A 21,444-nucleotide genomic window follows, 5' to 3' on the forward strand; every position below is an offset into this window, starting at 1 on the left:
AAATGCAGCAGAGATGACTAAGTTATTATCTTCTAAAATGTAATCTACTTTTGTAGGTGGTGTTGTTTTGTAATGCTTCACGCTGACCAAGATGGAGAGAAACTACAAGCATTGCTTCGTCTTGTAACAGAGCTCCTAGAAAGGGTCAAGGTTGTAGAGGCTCTCAGTACTGTTCCTCAAATGTACTGCCTGGCTGTTGTTGAGGTTGTGAGGAGAAAAATGTTCATAAAACACTACAGGGAGGTAAGTAAGTAAAACCTCAGGACTAAGCCTTTGTGACAATATATAAAGTAACAACTAAATATTTTCCCTTCCTCAGTGGGCAGGTGCTTTAATAAAAGATGGAAAACACCTATATGAAGCTGAAAAGGCAAAAAGGGAATCTTTTGGTAAACTGTTCAGTAAGTACTTCTTTTTTTTTTCTTTTCTTTAAAATCATAATTGTGGTTAACTGTGACTTTTGTATTTATAGTTGAAATACTTTTTTTCTGTGATAGCTGAAATACCTGTATAATTTTTTTTTATATACTTAAAAAGGAAATACATGCAATGTGCCAGATGGTCCTATTATGGATGAAATATTTATTAATTTTGCTATTAATCAAATTAATGAACTGTTCTGTATAGATTATCCAAAATACTGTGAAGCTTCTAAGTAGTTTAATGCTTGTCAGTGATAAGATTTCTAATTATTACGTTCAAATGCAGTTTGTGTTTGAACTTGCTCTGTGAGCTTTACTGTAAGTAACACTTTTAAAACCGTTACTGAATATTTGTGTATTGCTGTGACTTACTCTGTACCACTTCAGGAAAAAAGCAAGAAAAGACCCACATCTGAATATTTTGACCAGAAGTTTTTAAAATAATAAATAAATAAATAAAAGTTGCTGATAAAAAATCTGATTATTCTCTTTTTTCTGCAAAGTCTGCAATTTATGATCTGAATGGACAGCTAAAATAAGATAATTGAGCAAAAGGTTTTCAAAATTTTGGAAAAGCGATTAGCAAGATTACAATGAAAATGTGCATAACGAGTTGAGGCTTTTGCAGGGGTGAACTTAAGCAAAAAGATGCTTCAGTGAAATGAGAAGTTCTACCTGGGTGGTGGGTTTCACATGAAGTTCTGTGGTCACTTGCAATTTTTGGTTGTCAAGAAATCACACAGTAATGCTTTCAAATTTGGTTCAGATGTTAGACTGCAGCAGCTTAATCATTTTCTCTTGAGGCATTGCTTGTATGTAACATTTCTGGTTTTTAAATTACTATTTTCTTTACCCAGGGAAGTCTTTTCTAAGGAATCGTTTGTTTAGAGGACTTGACTCCTGGCCTCCATCCTTTTGTGTATGTAGTCAATATATTGTTTTTTTTTAAGTTCTTATCAGCAATATTTTCATAAATTAAAAAGTGAAGCTTGCTTCATTCCAGCTATGCACCTGTAACATTGCTCTGACACCGATGAACAAGCTGGGAGCTAGTGTTCTTTGCTATTTCGAGTGGCTTACGTTAACATTGGTTCATAACTTGCAGTGTGGTGGGAGAGGAAATGTCAACTTGATATTCCTTTTTAACAAGGAACCTGTTGTTGAGCAAAAAATGGCTGTTAATGATCAGTAAAATGAAGCTGAGAGGAATAATTTGATAATCTAATTCTCTCTTCTGAATAATAAAGCCATAAAATTAAGCAGATGGTAGAAGTGAGTAAAAGGTTTTCATATTTTTCTATAATCACCAGAGTAGTGGAAAAACATTTTTATCTCTTTATTGGCTGATAATATGAAAAAGTATAGCTGTAATCAAGCTTTGCCTGTTAACCTCAATTTCATACACTGTAGCTAATTTAAGTAAGATAACTGTCCCTAATTCTTATGTTGCCATCCCACTTTGCATTATTTAACAATATGAGCTTCTTGTTTGCACCTTTTTTCTTAAAAAAAAAAATTTGGAAAATAAAGTGTTACTCATTTCAGTGTTTTGAGTACTTATCTGAATTGATACTTGACTGGTTAGTAGCACAACAGATAAAGTTTCAGTGCTATCTCTTATTGCTTAACCTTTAAGCACATCCTTAATGTTCTTATGAAGCGTGGTAGTAGGGAGGAAGCTGGACTACATGATGGTTATAGTCCCTTCCAGCTGAAATACTCTGTCCGTAGTGCCTTGGGTATCAGTAGCATAGAATTAGTGATTATAAATGTAAATGAATGTGTTTTTAGGGGGGTGGAGCCAGACACGGTTCTTTCAAAAAAAGTGTGAAATCTTTTGAGAGTTTATATTGGTTAACCACCAAATTTTCTGTGTTATCAATGAAGCTATTTTTAATCCTTCCTTGGTCATCTTGATATTGCTTATTTAACACCATGTGTATTATTTCTTCTTAATACAGACACGAAAACCTCGCAGATTTGACAGTGAGCTTCCAGATATCTCATTAAGTGACTTGCAGTTTTTGCAGTCTTTTTGTCCTTCAGAAGTACAGCCGTTACTCAGGTAAAGCACCTTTTTAAACTTTGTGTGGTGCGGAAATAGCTTCCCCACCTAATAAGACCCCCTTTGTTTCCCTCTTCTCTGCCCCCCAAGTTAATTATTCATGAGGAAAAGACAGGGATATTTTTTGAACCGGAAACATTCTTAAGCAATAGGCTTCACTGACTTAATACAGTTACATAGTATCTATATGCTTCATGTATTCAAGCTCAGGTAATTTTAACACATGCATTCTGTATTGAGGTATTAAAAGATTTTGAACATTTCTCTCTGTCTCATAGCTAGAACAAAAAGGAAAAAATTGTCAGATCAGAATTAGATTGATTTTTCCTCCCTCCTGTTTGCTCTCTAAGTAGTATTCTGGAGCAAATAAAATAAATGTCCTTAGCTCAGACATCTCCTATAATCATTTATTGCTTTGTCTCTGACAGGCTGATTTTATGAAAACTATATTCTCTAAGTGCCTCTGCTGTCTATGGAAGTCCCATCATTTTGAGCAAAAGCTCTATTTCCAGGTTTCGTAAGTCCCAACAATGAGGCAGACTACAAATGTAGATAAGAAAGCTGCTGTGCAACCTGACAGAATTAGTTTCTTACCTAGAATTTGGAGATGTCTTTCTGGATAAGCTGACTGTTAAGAGTGAGCTTTCAGACCTGTCAAACATCTTAAACCTGTAGCAGTCAGGTGGGGAAATACCAGCCAAGCTAATGGGCAAGAAATGGGCAGTAGCAAGTTCTCCTTAACGTTCTCTTTAGGAGGAGGTTTGGCTATCATTCTGACCATAATCAAATGCTGCATGTATCCATTATCCTTCTTCTAGAAGACATCTGCAGATAGGAATTTGCTGAGATTCCTTTCTTTCTTTTAGTGTCAACACCATAATCCCACAAAGGTTAAGATAAATCTAAAAGGAGGATGCTCTGCTGTCATCTGAGGTTCACTAACACTATCAGCCTCATAGTTGTTAATTGGTGCTCAGTACAGGAGCTGAGTTCACTGCATTTTACACCTGTATTTTTTACTGGTGTTCTTTTTGATTCAGAATTCCTGGCCATCCTTATGGTATTGCTTCTGGAATAAGTATTCAGTAAGTATAGTGAGTTTAGTTAGCTTGACAGTGGATTTGATCATGGTACAGCTGATGTACCATTTTAATTTTTCTTGTTATGCTCTGAGGCTTGCTCCTCGGTGATTGTGCAGGAAAAAGGTGAAAGCTGTGCCTGACATTTGGGTTTGTAAGAATTTTCATACTTTCCTGGGAAGTTTAGACTGAGTTCAGGAGGAAATTTGGCTTGCTATTTTCAGATATACCAAACTGGTTCAGTTGGTCTGAATTGCAGTGATATAGCTTTCCACTTGATGGCAGTAGAGGTAGGGTTATGTCTTGTTCCTCCTGGTTTCTGAGCTCAGGAGTACATTTGGTGGAAATACTAATGATAGCAGTAGATTTGCAGTTTGGGTGAGCAAAGCTGTCAGGCACCATAGTAGACACTGAGGCTCAGAAGAAACTTTAGAGCAATACAGTTTTGGTGGTTTTGTTTAACATCTAAAGAGCAAACAATAGGCAAACTGGGACCCAGCACAGTCCTTTTCTATCAGAATCGAACCACAAAGCTGAATAATTAAAATGGTGCTTCTGTTTACTTACAATGGTGCAGTTTTCTGAAATAATATGTTTGAATGATTATTGAAATCTTAAATTCTACAAAAATACGCTAGCACCACCTGCCCTGTATATTGAATAGAGAATGCAAAATACGTTAAATATAATCTAGTTTTATTATATCATTAGTCTAAATGAACTGATTCATGATTTCAGTGGAGCTATTCCTGAACAAATTAAAAATCCTGGAAATATGAACTCTCAAGAAAAATTAAATAAATGTTGTGTTTCCAAAAGTTTAGAAAACTTGCAGTTGAAAGCTCATCTTGCAATACTTGCAATGTGATCACAACATGTTAATAAGTCTTTTAATTTACATTACCTATCATTAAGATAAAATAGTAGAGAATTAATAGCTGCTTCAGAGGAAGAGCTGGATTGGAGGGAATCCAAAGGGAGAGAAGAATAGAGCCATTTGCAAACATAAGTGCTTCAATTACAGATGTAATCACTATCAATTCTCTTCTGTTACTGTAACTCTAGGTGCTACTGGTAAATGTTTTCCTCAGAAGGAAAGACTGACATATTAGTTTCCTATCATGGTGTTTATCATTAGCTACTTTTTCAAAGCTTTCAAGTTCTTAATTTAAAACACATATACCGGGTAGTCTTAGTTGATTTTCCATGTAAAATAGATGAAATGAAGAAAGTACAAGTCTTACACAGAGGGAAGCTTAGTCTTGTTGGAATATGCACATAATAGTTTAATATGTTTGATTATTAGATCAATAATGTGGGAAAAAAAATTTAATCTTACTCTGTTTTTAAGGGTTCCCATACTTTGTGACTTTGAACCTCTTCACCAGCATGTACGTGCTCTACATAACCTGGTAAAGGCAGCACAGAGTTTGGATGAAATGTCACAAACTATTACAGACCTGCTGAATGAACAAAAGGTATTTTTGTTTTTCTTTACAAAGAAAAGAGAATATTCTATGAAAAAGAGTAGAATAATTTTACAATATTATTTTATTAACCACTTAAGAAAGAAACTTTGTTTTTCCAGGTGTAAAGATTAGTTGGTCACATAACTGCATAGTAGTTTCCTTTCTAATCACACACTGAGAATTTTGAGCTCTTCAAGTGAGTTTGTCTAGAGAGCAGTCAAAAGATACTGAATATTTTCTAAACATTTAACAGATGCTTCTATTTGAAACAAGGGGGACACAAAATCACAAAACGGAATTGTTGTAGTAGAATTATTCTGTTCATATGTGTTTTCTGCCATTTTCTAAAGCTTCTGTGTGCAGAATGTGTATGTTTTGCCTGTGTCGCTGTAGTTTGTATTTAATGAAGTTGTTACTTCTAGGTATTTTGCATTGCTTCTTAAATCCTTTTGGCACAAACAGTTAAGGAGAAATTAGGGCCTCAATTGGTTGTCCGCATTAACCTGGATATTGATGTTTCACCTACTCCTTTGTTGCAGTCCTGCTTTTGGGGCAAGGGAAGAAATATATTGCCATCTCTTTCTTTTAATATAGAGAGAACAGATGGCAAAAAGATCCCTTCTTAGTTTCACTCTGTCTGTCAAGCAGATTCTTTCCCCTAGAAACTCCTGTTTCTGCTAAACACTTTTGATTACTTCTGTGCATTCAGCTTCTAACTTTCATAATACACCAAACCAGGCTCCTTTTAGTTTCTGACTGTATCCTGTCCCAGTAAAATGCTGGGTGAATTTAGCAATGATTAAGTTTTTCTGTGAAGTTGACTGCTTCAAATTTGGTTTCTTTACCTGTTTTGCTAAAAAAAAAAAAAGTGTAATTTTTGTCGGAATTATGTGATCTTTGGTGCAAGTGTTTGTAAGCGCATTGCTGAGTAGAAGCATCTTCTGTAACTACCAAGGTTATGGGCATGTTCAGCTTTTAATTGGCAAATTCCTGCATAAGCTGGATGACGTCAAGTTTACATCCTCTAGGACTTGAACGCGAGATTTACTGGGAGTCTGGAATTTATGTGAAATGTGAGATCTAGGCTTCTCTTTGTTCTGTAATGTAGAAAAGGTGTGTTATGTCATATTTTAGCTCTTTCCTCTTTATGAAGATTGTTTTCATATGAACAGCCGTTAAGGAGAGTGTTAGGGCCTGTTTCAGCCAATGGAATGGGCAAGGAATTATATCAACTTTGTGAAATCTGTGAGGGTTTTTGAACATGATTTTCCAACAGAGCATGCTCTGAAATATAGAAGTCCACATCCAACTTAGAGCATCCCCACATTTATGTCATAAGAAAACAGGATAGTTACAGGTGTGCTAATGAATTATTTTTTCGCCAGGGTTTGCAGTGTTGGAAGAATGTGAAATAAATCAAAGGAGTAGGTTTTAATTCAAAACGGACATAACAATGGTAGAAGAATAATCTTGAAAGGTGCAATACTTGTTCAAGTATTAATGGTTTGCCTTTTTTGGTTCAGGCTTGCTTATGTGAGAAATATTTATCAGTATCTGGCTGCACAAAAGAGGTGCTTGCCAAATCAGAAGAATCTGTTTGTCTCTTTTGCTGTGCTTTGACCAGTTTGGATTCTTGGCTGACACAGAAATGTTAAGTGCTTAGACAGCTTTGTATAATTGTCTCTTTCCTTAGAGTAAATTGCATTGCACAGTCAGAGCCAGGCCATTCATGATGTAATCTTGAAAATGACCATTTCTGAGTGTAATTTCAGTGATTCATTTGAACAATTTTTTTGGAATTGAAGCAAATATGTCTGTCAGATTTTTCCTTCTCAATGACAGCACTCTTATTACTTGATGAAAGATACTAGGTCTTTTTCTATGTTGCTTTGTTCCACAGATGATCTAGAATTTTTAAATTATACGACTTTTGCCCATGTTCTTTTCTTGTGTAGAATTATTGAAATGATTTGAAGATGTCCTTTTCTTATCCTTAGCATTGCTGGGTATTTACAGAATATAATTAGAAGTATGAATAAACATTTAATAATAATCCTGAAGATGCCTGTAGCTTCATGCATCTACACATTCAGTTGATGTATTGTGAGATACCAAACCAGCTTGGTGCAGAGTTGGCAGTGACTGTGGAGGTGTCATTGCGAATACCAGGCCAACATTCTGTTTATAAACAAAGACTGATACGTTTGATCCCAGCCTCCCTTTCCATACAGGTGGCAGCAGAAGCCTGTTTTTTTTTTAAGTTGGATAGTAGTTACCCTGGCTTGCTGTAGTGCAGCAATTTATCTCTGGATTATATGGGAGTTCATCCTATTGTATTGACCACTGCAGCTGGTCTTTTGATAGTAGCTTTAGGCAGGAGAGAAAAGTTGTGGCTGCAGATAAGTAAAGAGCAAGTCAGAGAGGAGATCCAACCCCTCAATGGGGATGTTAGTAGCATTTCTTTTTAATTGTCCTTCTAACTCTTAACTGTTTCAGCTTTCAAGTTCCTGGAACATTAATGATGATATGCTTCTCTATCTGATAGCAGATTTCTTTTTTTAGTATTACATCAAAGTACTCAAAGAACATTTTTCATAGAATCATAGAATAGTTAGGATTGCAAAGGACCTCAAGATCATCTAGTTCCAACCCCCCTGCCATGGGCAGGGACACCACACTAAACCATTTTGTGGATTTTTAATTTGTTACTACTTCAAAATCTATTTTCCTTTTTAAAGCTTTCTGTGTATTCTTTGTAATTTAACTGTCTTGCCAAAGATGGGCCCTCTTATTTCTTTAGTACAAAATTTAAGCAGATTGATGATTAGGAGTAAGTTAAGGTGCCCAAAGGAGTTGGGCAAGTTGGTCAAGGTGTCTTCTGCATGATTAGTAGGTGATTGACATATGGAATCCTTTGGTATTTAAATTTTCTCTTGTAAGAGAAGCTGGCTTTTCAAATCAGATTATGAACCTACCATTTGTTGTAGTTGAGTTTGAAATTGAAACACTGTTGTAATCCTTCCAAAAATTGCCCCATTCCCTGTTTATATAATCCAGCAGTACTTGAGAACTTTTAACTCTGCTTCTCTGTCTCTCTTTTCTGTTTTTTTCTGCTCTTAATGCCCTTCATTATCACAGGAATTACAAAGTATGACCCATGCATACCTTGCTGCCTGTAGGTTGTAAATAGATGGCAGGCACCAGCTTCTCAGGGATAGGCAGCAGTATATAAAGTCATCCATATGGTCTCAGTTACTCAAAATGTGAGATTTAACTCTTCGATAGGTAGTAATCTGATGTTCTAAGTAGAGACCCAGCTCTCAGCAGCCACTGCAGAGCCATGGCATTTGTTCCAGAACCACGTCCTAAGGAAGCCAAGCTCAGTAGAGTGTTGATTCACACAGTGACAATTCTTTTGGGTGTTTTTTTTTAGTTCTTCTTCATGCCGTATCCTTACTCTTAACTTTCTAGAATGGTTCTGCAGGGGTGCCAGAAGCAGATACCATCTTTCGTTTGCATGTGGCTTTCTGTAGGGCCTTCCAATATTCAAAGTCTTTGAAGTGCTTTTTTAGTATGTGCTTACTGACATCTGTGATGCTAGTTTTTATTACTGTTAAAGCCCTGGCTTATCAGTGTTAAGTGTTTGTCACTTAAAACATATGCTTTGAATCCAGGCATGCATCAACCTATACAATATCCTTCAGTATTTGTTTTTCTAAGTTTTCTTAGGTAAACAGCATGAAATTAACCTCAAAAGAAATGCTTAAACCTGGGCTAATGCTGTCTTTAACAAAAGGAGCATTTAGTACCTTTAACAGAAGGAGCATTTCCTTATGGCCTGCGTTAATTTTCAATAAATAAAGATAATGCTTTGTACATAATGAACGTAAATTTTTTACAGTGGGTTTTTGTTACTGAGTTTCAAAATATTAGTATTATAATATTTTACTTTCGTATAGGTGCAGAGTGGAATGCTAATGAAAGTGAGGTGTAAATGTATTTCTGCGAAGTAGATGAGTGTCAGATCTGGAAATAATCTTCCTAAATCTCAGTTCAGAATTCAGTTATTCACACTGATCTCCATAAAGAGAACATGTACCATGGTATGGAGAAGAGTAGGGTCTCTTTTTAGTAGCAGCCATTTGTAAAAGATTGAGAAAACAAAAATCAGCTCTTTATACATCAGCAGTCTGATACCTGTTACTTTCGTTTGTTTTTTTTTTTTTTTTTTAGTTTTCTTGCTGACCATTTATTTCCCAACTCCACTAACTGTCACTAAGCAAGTAGCTGAGTTTAGCTGATAGCATAAGTTTCTTCAGTAAAAACTAATACACTAAAGAACACCTGGCATGCAAATGTGTGGAGACAGTGTGGATGGTTGGGAAAAGGGGCGTGAGCAGGAAATTGAGGATTATCAGCTGGAGGCAGTGTTGGCTTTTGGAGAAGAGCACTGTTCTGAAGGATCTCCAGCACTTTGAGACTGAACATCTTACGGGAATCTTTTGTTGCCAGCATTTGTATGAGTTAGGACAGTTTCTTTTCAAGATGGTTGCATTACTCAAACGGATAAGATCAAGTCTTTCAAGAATAAAGGATGGAAAAGCAACGTAATGGTTGGGCTGTGGTATTACAGACAGTCCATCTGAGATCTCTTAGAACACTGATCTATTAAAAAAATCAACATCACATCTCCTCCAGTTCATGATCCTGATCATGTTGCTCATATCTTTTCATCCTACATGTCACAGACACTCTCATTATGTATTTTGACTATGTGTAAATCACTGTAATTTTTTTCAGAAGAATTGCTTCCATACTGTTACAAAACTGCTCAGCCTGTACATTGCTTTTTGGCTTGCACTGGGATTGCTGAAGCTTTAGGTTTATATTTTTGTTCTAGGAATTTGTTCAATCTAATGTTCGCATTAGGACTTCTATCTTCCTACTGTATTTAATAGTTGATAGTATAAGACACTACAGATTGACCATTTGTTCCTAGTTCTGGTAGATTTGAAGATAGTAAAGGAAGAGGACTTTAATACACACTTCACTTAGTCTGTCAAACGAAGCTTGCAAGCAGTAAATTTATTATGTTAAAGTATTAAATAACAAAGATAAGAAAATCTGTCACTGAAGTGTAATGTTTTAGATACGTCGTACTGTAAATTAAATTGAGTTTGTCACATAGAAAAAGTCTGAAAATCACAAAACACGTCTCTAAGGCCTTGCAGGAATAGATTATTTTCTTAAAACATATCTAAATGGTGCTTTACTGAATTTCAGGTGCATAGAAATAAGTGCACATGACTTAGCCTGCAGTTACAGCTATTACACCTATGATAAATCAAAACTTCAGCTGCATTCAGATAAAGTCTATTTTCCATGGCAGAATGGAAAAGTATGATGTCTTTGAAATAGCAAAGATTTGTTTTCAAACACTGTGTATGAATTTACACTTTACAGCAGAGTATTCACTGGAACTTGAGATCTTGCATTATAATTCATATAGTAATGAACCAAGAACAGATGATAATGAGTTTTAAATATGTTATCTAATCATGATTAACGTAAAATTGATTTGAAGGTAAAATTTTATCCTGTTAGGGATCAAAACCACTGAAATTTATGAGAATTAATTGGGAAAATTTCCATGAAGGTGGAGGAGCTTAACTTAATCTTTGTATTGGTTTACAAGCGGCTGTTACTCATTAATGATTGTGAGTTGCTATTCTATTAGCTTTTCAGGTGAATATTTTGAAGGATCTGTTGCTACAGAATCAGGCTTGATGGTATTCAAAGTCTAGAAGCAAAATGTCAAAAATTGGGAGCAGTGGGAGTGGCATGGAGGAGGCAAAAAAATCCACTCAGGCTGTGGTGTCTTTTAATTAGAATGCGCCCTTCGTGTTATTCTGTAGTACTTACACACTCTCACAAGCAGAATTCTCCTGCATGGTTTTGATACATTCGTAGAGAACAATTTTGTTCTAGCAAGGGTTCTTGTAATCCTTCTTAGTTTAGTAAATTAATATTGACTGGATTACATTTATTTTTAGTAGCAGCATTAACAACAATAAAATAAAGTAGCAAAATTATTAGGAAAACTGAAATCAATAGGCTGTTAGGAAACAAAGCCTATTTCTGACTGGTTACTTCACGGTTGGGTTACGTTTCAAGTCATTTCAAATACAGTTATATGTGACTTATGTGGAACTTTTGGACAGTAAACTTTTAATAATTATGTATCTTTAAATGGTGATTTTTTTTTTAATGTACTGGAAAATCTCAATTTCTGCCATTTTTACCTAAGTTTTAGTTATACCTATTTTGTACGGTCAAGGTGAAGAAGGCTGACTTTCTAAGTTCTTGTTTTGCCTAGTAATTTTTAATAATTTAAAATACTAACAGTTTTTCCTACCATTCTGTTAACTGTTTGTTTCATATTTTATAACTTGTAGGCCTCCAATAGCCAAGCATCACCACAATCTGCTACCACACCAAGGATGGAAAGTACAACAGGAACTGCAATTGCTACCTCTTCAAGAACTCCTCCATCGCTCAGTCTTCAGGGTCCCCTTTGTCCTTCTGTGTGTCCCCCAGCTCCATTAGAAGAGTTGTCTCCAGACAGCATTGATGCTCATACATTTGATTTTGAAACTATTGCCCATCCAAATTTGGAGCAAGCTCTTAAGCAAGGATCATTAGACTTGGATTCATTAGCAGAAAGTCCAGAATCTGACTTTATGTCAGCTGTAAATGAATTCGTAATAGAAGAAAATCCGGTATCTCCTAATGTAATAAGTGATCCACAAAGTCCAGAAATGATGGTGGAATCTCTTTATTCTTCAGTTATCAATGCAATAGACAGTAGACGTATGCAAGATACAAATTCTGGTGTAAAGGATGTTTCAACAGAAAATGCATCTCTCAGTGTTTGCATGGAGAAGTGTAGGGTTATTGCCCAAGATTCAAAGGTGCATTTAAGAGGTATAAGAGAAGATCTTTGCCACTTTAGAACACTGGTACAAAGAGAACAGTGTGACTTTTCTAATTCTTTAAAATGCACTTCATTAGAAATAGTAAATACTATTGAGAAGGTGAAACTCTCACTTGAAAAAACACTAAAAGATAAACATCAAAAAGAATTACAGTCTTTGAAGAGTGAATATGAAACTAGAATTAATAAATTATTGGAAGATGGTGAAGAAAATGAAAAGAAGATTAAAAAGTTAAAAGGGGACTTACTAGGCCTTGAGGAAGTTATTCAGAATAAGAATGATGAATTTGCAATGGTGAAAAATGAGAAAGAAGCTGTAGTTTGCCTTCAGAATGAGAAAGACCAGAAATTACTGGAATTGGAATGCCAAATGGAGACACAAAATTGTGAAATTAAGGAACTGAGACAGTCACGTCAGATAGTACTTGAAGACTTGAAAAAACTTCATGTTGAAAACAATGAAAAACTACAGCTCCTGAGAGCAGAACTTGAGAGTTTAGAGCAAAGCCATTTAAAAGAACTGGAAAGCAACCTACAAGCCAGGCATTTAGAGGAATTTGAGAAAGTGCTAGCTGAGCACAAGGACTGTTTAGATAAATTGAAAAAAGAGAACCAGCATAGACTTGAACAAATGCAGGAATCTCATGCAGTAGTTGTGCAAGAGAAACAAAAGCAAGTCGAAGAGTTACAACTCAAGGTTTCAGATCTGTCCGATTTGAGGTGCAAATTAGAAGTTGAACTTGCCCTGAAAGAGGCAGAAACTGATGAGATGAAGCTTCTGTTGGAAGAAAGCAGAAACCAGCAACAAGAGAAATTAAAATCTCAGATTGATAAGGAAACTGAAAGTTTAAAAAAGGAGATAGATAAATTAAACCACAAAATACAAATTAGTAGTGATGAATATCAAGTGGGCTTGTCGGAACTGAGGACTCTGATGACAATTGAAAAAGATCAGTGCATTTCTGAGCTAGTTGATAGATATGAAGAAGAATCCAATTTGCTTAGAACTGAACTAAATAAAGTAACACTTCTTCATCAAAAAACTTCTGAGGCAGAAAAAAGACTCTCAGAGCAAATAACAGAATTACAAAGTAAGTTAGAGTTGGAAGTGAATGCCCTAGAAAAGGAAAAAACAGAAAAATTGTCTCTCTGTGAACAGCAGGAAAAATATGAAGCTATTATCCATAAGCTTAAGGAAGAGAAAGAACTGCTAGTATCTAACCAAGAACAAGACAGGCAGTTGCTCATTCAGAAGCTCAATTGTGAAAAGGAGGATGCAGTACAAACTGCTTGTAAAGAGTTTGAATTACAGAGGGAAGCTGCTGAGAAAGGGCTTTTGGAAAAAATACAGCAACTTGAAACTCAAGTAAATCGGAGGTACTGTAAGAATTAAGTTACTGTAATTTCCTAATATTTTTGAAGTAATTAATATGGTATATTCATGATGCACTGTGATAAGTATAATTTTTATGTATTTGTGTTTCTTGGGTTGGTTTCTATATTTCAAGTTACTTCTGTTTATTGGTAGTGATATTCCTGTGTTAATCTGAAAGGTTGTAAAATATATTACACAATATTATTTACAGACATCAATGAAGGTTTAGTATTTGTAATGTTACATTGATGGAGTGTTCCCACAGTAGCATGTTGCTTGAAATTCCAATTTTGGTGATCTGAGCCTCTCTCCCCTTTCCCACCCTTTGCTCTGGCATTAGCAGTGTATAAGCGTGCAGTGGCTAGCTTTTAGGTTGATAACGTTTGTTGGCTAGCTATATGCTCTTGTTGGAGGAAAATGGTGGCATGAAAAAGTGTGGGGGAATATGTATTTGATGACTGAGAATTGTCCCATGGCCTCCTGGACTTCCGTTGACTTTAGCTGCAGTGGTTATGTGTTTCAGGGTCCTCAGTTTGAGCTTTATAATGAAACACACTTGGGCAACATAATTTTAAAGAGCATTCTAACATGTTGTTTCTCATTGTTAATTTCTACAGTGATATTCCATTAAAAAAGAAAAAAATCCCTTGCCATAAATGCCTAGAATTACTTTTTTACTCTTTCATGGTGTTCTGAAATGGAAATAGAATTTTTCTATGTGACTAATGCTTAGAAACAATATTCTGTTCTTCTAGTGGGAAGGAGCAAAATGGATACATCTTGTTTCGAAATAGAGCAGGTTTTTTCTAGGTGTGTGAAATGGAAAAAGACCAATAAAATAGACAGAATGGGCATAAAAGCCGGAAGAGTACTGCAGAGCATACAGACTTAAGTTAGTATCTAACTTTTTCAAGAAGAGTCCAACATGCATGCACAGTTCACTTACATAGTGCAACTGAAATCTGAATATCTGCTTCACTTGAATTATCAACTTCAGTCGCATTACTTCAGAATTTTGATACGTGACCGTATCCATCGTTATACGATGTTGTGTCATGTCTGGTTTGCATGTCAGTGAAATAACTTACCTTAATAATACTATGTTTTCTGAATTAAGATTGGCATATAATGAAATTAAAAACTTCCCGTCTTGAACAAAATTTAATGAAATACAGTGAAATGAAGCAAGTAAAGATATATTCTTATGTTCTTTTCCTTTTACATATATTAATGCACTGTAGAAGTTTAAAAAACTTTACTTAACAGGAAAAAGAATGTATTTGTCGTCAGATTTCCTAAAAATTCACTACCTATGCCTAAATTTGAACTTCTGAGCACAGCTGTGTATATTCTTATACAAATGGGATAAACCAGATTGTAATGTGTTTCAAAGAAATATTATCTGCTTCAGTGTAAAGAAATGTTGCTAGTCTATTAAGAGTTCTGTCAATTAATTTAATTTCCAGTGTGACCTTAGAATATGTGTTGCCTCTTAAGGCCCCTCTTTATGCTTTTAGTCTGCTGTTCAGTTTTTTATTCTCTAGGAATAAAGACATGTTGTGTGTTATCTCCAGAAGGCATACATGCTAAGTGAATATGTATTAATATTTCAAAGTCACTGTCTAGCTGTTTGGTTTTTTAGTTCCTAAAACTCCAGGTTATGTCAGTAATTTGAGTTGACTTATTATCCTCACTCAGTCATTGTTTAGCAGTTAACTTGTAATGGTAAAAATTAACTTTTAGTTGGTATGTGCTATATGCTTGTCAGATAAATGTCCTTTCCTGCAAGACAAATGTTATATTAGCTGTCTGGAAGGCACAGACAGGAGCATGAATTGTTAAATTTGACCTGAGTGTTGCATTGGCATTAGGAATCTGGACTTTGAGCTTACATGAAAACTAACAAAAATATTTAGAAATGGTGAAAAAAAATTTGTGACCCATGCATTACCAATGTATTAAACCAAATGTATTTTGGTTATAATGTGCCTGAAATTCAAGTCATCATGATCAGGAAAGATAATAAAACTACAGGGCCTTCGTAACTCTCCTGTTTAATGTTTCTACTGTATGTAGAAAGGTGCATCAAAGCACACCATTTCCCTAATGACTTTGATTGTTAAGCAGTTTGCTGGTTAGTTAAAAGATGTATAACATTGTAAAGAATGTTAAACATAGAATAAGAAGCTTGGCTGCTTTGAAAACTGAATTGCAGCTTTGGCATTTTGCAGCCTTGGTGCTGTCCAGCCACTTGTATCAGACTGCCATCAGCAGTGAAGCTTCCCTGTAGAGCATGTACTCTCTCACAGCTAGCCCTATTTTAGAAATAAATTGCTATTTAATCCAGCACAAAAATGCTTTCTCAGTAGCACAGAAAAGATTTGCTTGGGTGTCTCATGACTTGCTTTGTTCTTTGCTTATTTTACTTCTGATTTCTGGAATGACAAAGGTTGTTTAGCCAGTGTATATACTTCAGTTGGCTTTCAGAGCTCTTTTTATTTACAACTTTGCATGGGCGTTTTGAGTGCTTAGCTACTGCATAATAGTTTGTATCTTCAGTATATGCCCGTGTAGGTTGTGTTAGTGGTAGTGTTACTAAACACATCCTTTGTCATACTAGAGTAGTGCAGTGTTGACTTGCAAAGGAACCCCAGTCTCTGAAGAAACCTGCTTTTGGAATCTCAAAAACAATCAAGAAAGTTAGGTATTGTCACTGTTGCCATTGTTGTTAATATCTTTGCAGATTAAACATGTAGTGGCGAGGTTTAAAAACTTGTAATGTGGTAATATCCTTTGCAAAGTAACAGTATCCTTTACTTGGCTGTTATTTGCAAACACGCAGTATACCAGGCAGCTTGTTTAGAAGGCAAGATGGTACCTGCTTTGGTTTAGTGCAGCTAACAACTTTGGGTTTATGCTAATGTATTAACTTGGCATTTGGATAACCTGGGATGAGTGGTTTTTGTTGATTGTAAAGTAAGGAGCAGGCATACTGCTTCTCTATACTTCCCAGATGTTGTTTTCCTTTCTTTATAATCATTATTACTGTCCCCCAGATTCTGCAACCTAGAGTTCTGAGTTTCACATCTGGATTCATGAGGATCAGCATTATTGCTGAATTGCTTTAATTATGAGATAGTTCTGAAGGCTTTGCAGTTTGACTTATTAAGAATTTACAAGGAGTTGATTGTCATTGTTCCTCTTCTTACTGCTTTCCACACCGTTATGTTAGAAAGGTGCACACAAGAACATGCCTGAACAAAACTTCAAAATTGGAACCAATGTAGTACACTAACAACCAAAATGCACAAGAGGAAGAACTTGGTGAGGTGTTCATGATTCAAAAGTAGAATTGAAGATTGGTAGTGACTTAATAAAGAATATAGTGTTTATTAAATATCTCAGAAAAAAGCAATCTCAAAATGCTGGTATATTTGTTTGCTTATTTCATGTATTCTGGGACTCTGTATATGCGGCAAATTTAAAGCCTATTCATTTTCTTTTAAGTCCTCCAGCTGAATCATCTGCTGAATCAAGCTTGGTTGCCGAACTTAAAGAGAAGCTTCAGGAAGAAAAAATGAAGTTCCTAGAGCAACTTGAAGAACAAGAGAAAAGAAAGAATGAAGAAATGCAAAATATCAGAATATCACTCACTGCAGAACAGCAGGTAAAGCTGATTTTTTTTCATTACTTTTGCTCCCATGACAATTACATGTTCTGCTCTTTTGAAGTAATGGAGTTAGGGGCTTTTTTGGTGGTTTTGCTATGTAACTCATAAATATTCTAAGTTTGTTCTCTTATCTGCAGCCAGTATACCATGGGCTAATAGAATCCAACACTTAAGCATTAGGAAAAAAAGATTAAAAAAACCCAAAAACCAACCCAAACAAACAAAAAAACCCCAAGAAACAAACAAAAAAAAAACCAAACAAAACTGAAAAACCCCACCACATAAAAAACCCACAAAAACAGTCAAAGCAAATGTCACCTTAAATGTCTGTGAACTGGACAATCTAGATTCAGTTTTTGTTATTTTGTGGCTTCTTTTGCTTAAGGTTGTTAAGCTAGTGCTATAAATATTTATCCATTTAGCTCTTGAACTCCAGAAAGATAACAGTTAAGTATATCTTAAGTTAGCAACACCAAATTTGTGGACAACACAAAATTAATTATTTGAAATACTCATTGATTGGGAATGCTACTTAATGGCTGTATAACTTTATTAGCCTGGGAAGTGGTGTTTGAGGTTCAAAGCAAATGTTATATTTTACTTAATAAACTTAGAAACACTTTGTACTCCATATTGCACTGTACTAATAATTATATCTGCATCCACATTTTTCTTTTCCTTTGAAACATCTTGAATCTAATATTTTGTAGATGAATCTTCAGTTCTTAAATTAAGTCTGTTTGTAACAGCTATTATCTACAGCTTTGTTGCATTTAAACACTAAGAAGGATTTTCTGATTTAAGCACCTCTACTTACTTTAGCTATGGTAGGATCAAATAAGGACAAAGAAACAGTGTAGCAATCAGCCAGCTTAGTGAATGAATGCTATAAATCACTTGCAGCAGAGAACAGAAAATTGCAGACAGTTATAAAGAAAGGGATGCTTTTTAATTTTTTTTTGGACTGCAGACGTTAACACTGAAGTGAGAAGTACATAGCAAATTTAATAGGATTATTTCATAGGTTACATTGGTAATCATAAGACTTTTTTAGCACAATATGCCTTAATGCGCCATTTTCCTCACTGTCTGATAACATTCTTCATTTGTGCAGCAGTGTGGAAGGGGTGATTCTAAGGCATTAACAGCAAATCACAGGGAAAGTGAAAGGGAAAATAAAACCCAAAACCAAACAAGTAATTTTTGTTAGGGGAAAAAAAAAAACAAACCCTTAAAACTGTAAAAATGGTGTTTCGGTCAGTGCTGAAAGCTTGCTGGACTGGCTCTGCTGATCACTGAATAATCTGGGTATTTAACCTCACTTTTGATGCCATTTTGGTGTTGTTTACACTAGTGATGTGTGATAGTTTTGTTATGCAGACATATACCAAAGGCTCCTGTGCACTGCATAAGTTGTGTAGCCTGCCAAATTGCTTTCATTTTAAGACTGAGGGTTGATAGGCATCAGTCAAGACAATCTTAAAATTTACAGGAAAAAAGTGGAAATTTAATTTTAAATACCCTTTAAATACATGGTATTATACCAGCTACATGGTTGTTAGTAGCTCTGGTCTGTCTCTTCAGCACAACCTTAAGAATAGAAGGGATGAAGGAATGATGATTAGTTGAAGGATTGAAGAAGCAGAAAGATTTGTCAAAATGATACCGAAACATATGCTAGCCTTTTTTATGTTCACTTATTCAGGCTATTAGCCAGGATTCCTGTATGGCTTCTGCATTAATTGTTTGAGTAATTAATGTGTGACTTGAAATGCATTTTAAATTCAGATTCTAGTATGTTATTCTAGTTTAATTATATCTTTATTACACGTAATGTACCTTGATGCAGTGTAGCTTTGTCTTAATCTTTTAAAACCTGAAAGTAACTGGTTTTAATATAAAATGTGCAACTGTCATACATTAATGGGGATATAAAGTGTTACATTTAAAAAAGAAAACAGACAACTTTACAAATTATTTTTTAATGATGATTTCTTTATAGTTAGGGCTTGGGGGACTCAGGTGGATAAAAATAATTAAAAAAAAAATGGTATAGAAACATCTCAAAACAGAATGTACAGGCATGTTATCTCTTTACTAGAGTGATACATAAACAAGCTTAACTCCTTGCTTAGTTACAAGTTAGGAACCTGAAATGGGTGATATCTTTTGTACTTGCTTGTTCCAGTGATGTATTTTGCGTTAGGTGCGTACAGAACATTTCCTATTTCAGTAATGCTTCTTTCTGTTTTCAGACCAACTTTAACACCGTACTGGCAAGAGAGAAAATGAAAAAAGAAAGCATAATTAATGATCTTAGTGATAAATTAAAAGTGCTTACACAACAGCAAGAAAAAGATAAGGGTAAGCAAAGTTCTGAAGAAGTATTCATCTTTTTCTAATAGGACAATTCCATTCACTACAGCTTGGTTGTGATCCTTAGTACTGCTGTTATTAAAAGAATTTCTATTAACTTGTGTCACAGATTTGATTGAAACGCTTTCTGAAGATCGAGCTCGCTTACTTGAAGAGAAGAAAAAGCTTGAAGAAGAAGTTAATAAGCTGAGAAGTAGTAATTTTTCTCCATCAACCTACTCAGTGGCAGCTTCAGAAGCTTGTGGAGCCTGCGCAGCTGATATTCCCACCGAAACAGACAGATTGGCTTCTGACATTGCATCTGAAGGGAGAATGGACTCTACAATGGAAACCAGTATGATGGCTGTGCAGTAAGTATGGGGCATTGTAGTAGAAATACAAAAAGAATGGTCTTGTTCTTTAAAGGTGTTTTGTTGGGTGTTCTGAAATACAAGTGAGCATGCATAATACTCCTCTGCCTTTGTTCTTGCTAAAAATGTTCTTTTAAATGTACACATGCAATTGTGGTGTCAAGAGTCATCAGAGACGTGGTTTAGATGACTTAGAATTATGCATAGAATCATAGAATAGTTAGGGTTGGAAAGGACCTTAAGGTCATCTAGTTCCAACCCCCCTGCCATGGGCAGGGACACCTCACACTAGACCATATCACCCAAGGCTTCACCCAACCTGCCCTTGAACACTGCCAGGGATGGAGCATTCACAACCTCCCTGGGCAACCCATGCCAGTACCTCACCACCCTCACAGTAAAGAATTTCTTCCTTATATCCAATCTAAACCTCTGCTGTTTAAGTTCCAACCCATTACCCCTTGTCCTATCACTACAGTCCCTAATGAATAGTTCCTCACCAGCATCCCTGTAGGCCCCCTTCAGATACTGGAAGGTTGCTATGAGATCTCCACGCAGCCTTCTCTTCTCCAGGCTGAACAGCCTCTTAAAGGTGAAACTTGACCCCACTAGTATGAGATGAAAAAAGAGACCTAAGTATATGAAATATAAGTCAAATAGGAGAAAAACAATTATAGTAGTGAATCAGCTGGTTATCTGCATGTTATTGGCATATCTTTTGGACATTTAGAAACAAGCTTTACGATTGCTCGTGTGTATGTCTGCTGTAAGATAGTATAATGACATTTTTTGATGGAGGGGAAGGGTTGATAGTATGCTTGGTAGAAATTAGGCTGAATCCTCAGGATTTCAAACAAGCAGTGAGACCCGAGCTGATTAAGTGGTCTTGATAGATTTATGCTTTCTTATTGGAGAGAAGGATAAGTATTCAGCATCCCTTTGTATAACTTCTGAATCATTAGCAGTCAGCTGTGATATACTGCTGACTTACTGGAAGGCAATGGCACTGGGGAAAAAAACTTGGCAATGATCTAAATCCTTACTTGAGCAAAAGAGCTAGGGCAAACAATTTATGTACTTGAAACTAGATGGTTTACTTAAGACTGGATCATTTGTATCTGAATCTGGTTGTTAATCTGGATTTACAGCAGATTCAAATACCTATATTGATACATATATTTAACAGTTTATCACCATTTTGTATGGCAGTTTAATTAGGCAAGAGTTAATTTGCAGGTGTCTGAAGCTGTGCTTGAAATACTGAAGTTATTGTAGAGATCAGAGGAAACTTAGAGGCTTTTTGCAGTCCTCAGCTTTACTGTGTTCTCTGTTTTGGGTGCCCTAACATAGCACTGCACTTTGCTATTGGCATGTCACACTCTGCCTAGTGAGGTAAGAGTCTACATGTAAAGCTAGCAGACTCTGATCTGGTCACAGTACATGTCTGTGAAGTCTTCCGAGTTTAAGTAATTCTGACTGGTACAAAGTTGTTCTGTTGATTGTTGTCTGGAGTCCACCCTACTGCAGGTGTATTGTCTGTTTTTTTCAATACCAACTTCCATGAAAATGTACATTAGGTTCAGAGCTTTGTGTCTTAATGTAAGTGTACCTAAAGGTATTGTGTAAAGATTTTTGAATACTAAG

General features: G+C 35.6%; 1 protein-coding gene across 3 annotated transcripts in view; it reads left to right on the forward strand.

Moving 5' to 3' along the window:
* The window catches only part of RB1CC1 (RB1 inducible coiled-coil 1), a 72,136-nt gene that overhangs the window by 42,041 nt on the left and 8,651 nt on the right, over positions 1-21,444 (forward strand). For all 3 annotated transcript variants that reach the window (XM_034074352.1, XM_005152550.3, XM_031052079.2), the window contains exons 10-18: positions 57-243; positions 320-401; positions 1,280-1,341; positions 2,384-2,487; positions 4,918-5,044; positions 11,491-13,406; positions 16,912-17,071; positions 19,330-19,438; positions 19,560-19,800. In XM_034074352.1, the coding sequence (XP_033930243.1) occupies positions 57-243; positions 320-401; positions 1,280-1,341; positions 2,384-2,487; positions 4,918-5,044; positions 11,491-13,406; positions 16,912-17,071; positions 19,330-19,438; positions 19,560-19,800 (2,988 nt within the window). The remainder of the gene's footprint in view (positions 1-56; positions 244-319; positions 402-1,279; positions 1,342-2,383; positions 2,488-4,917; positions 5,045-11,490; positions 13,407-16,911; positions 17,072-19,329; positions 19,439-19,559; positions 19,801-21,444) is intronic.

This window comes from Melopsittacus undulatus, chromosome 1, assembly GCF_012275295.1.
Source record: "Melopsittacus undulatus isolate bMelUnd1 chromosome 1, bMelUnd1.mat.Z, whole genome shotgun sequence".
Taxonomy (NCBI): Eukaryota; Metazoa; Chordata; class Aves; order Psittaciformes; family Psittaculidae; genus Melopsittacus; species Melopsittacus undulatus.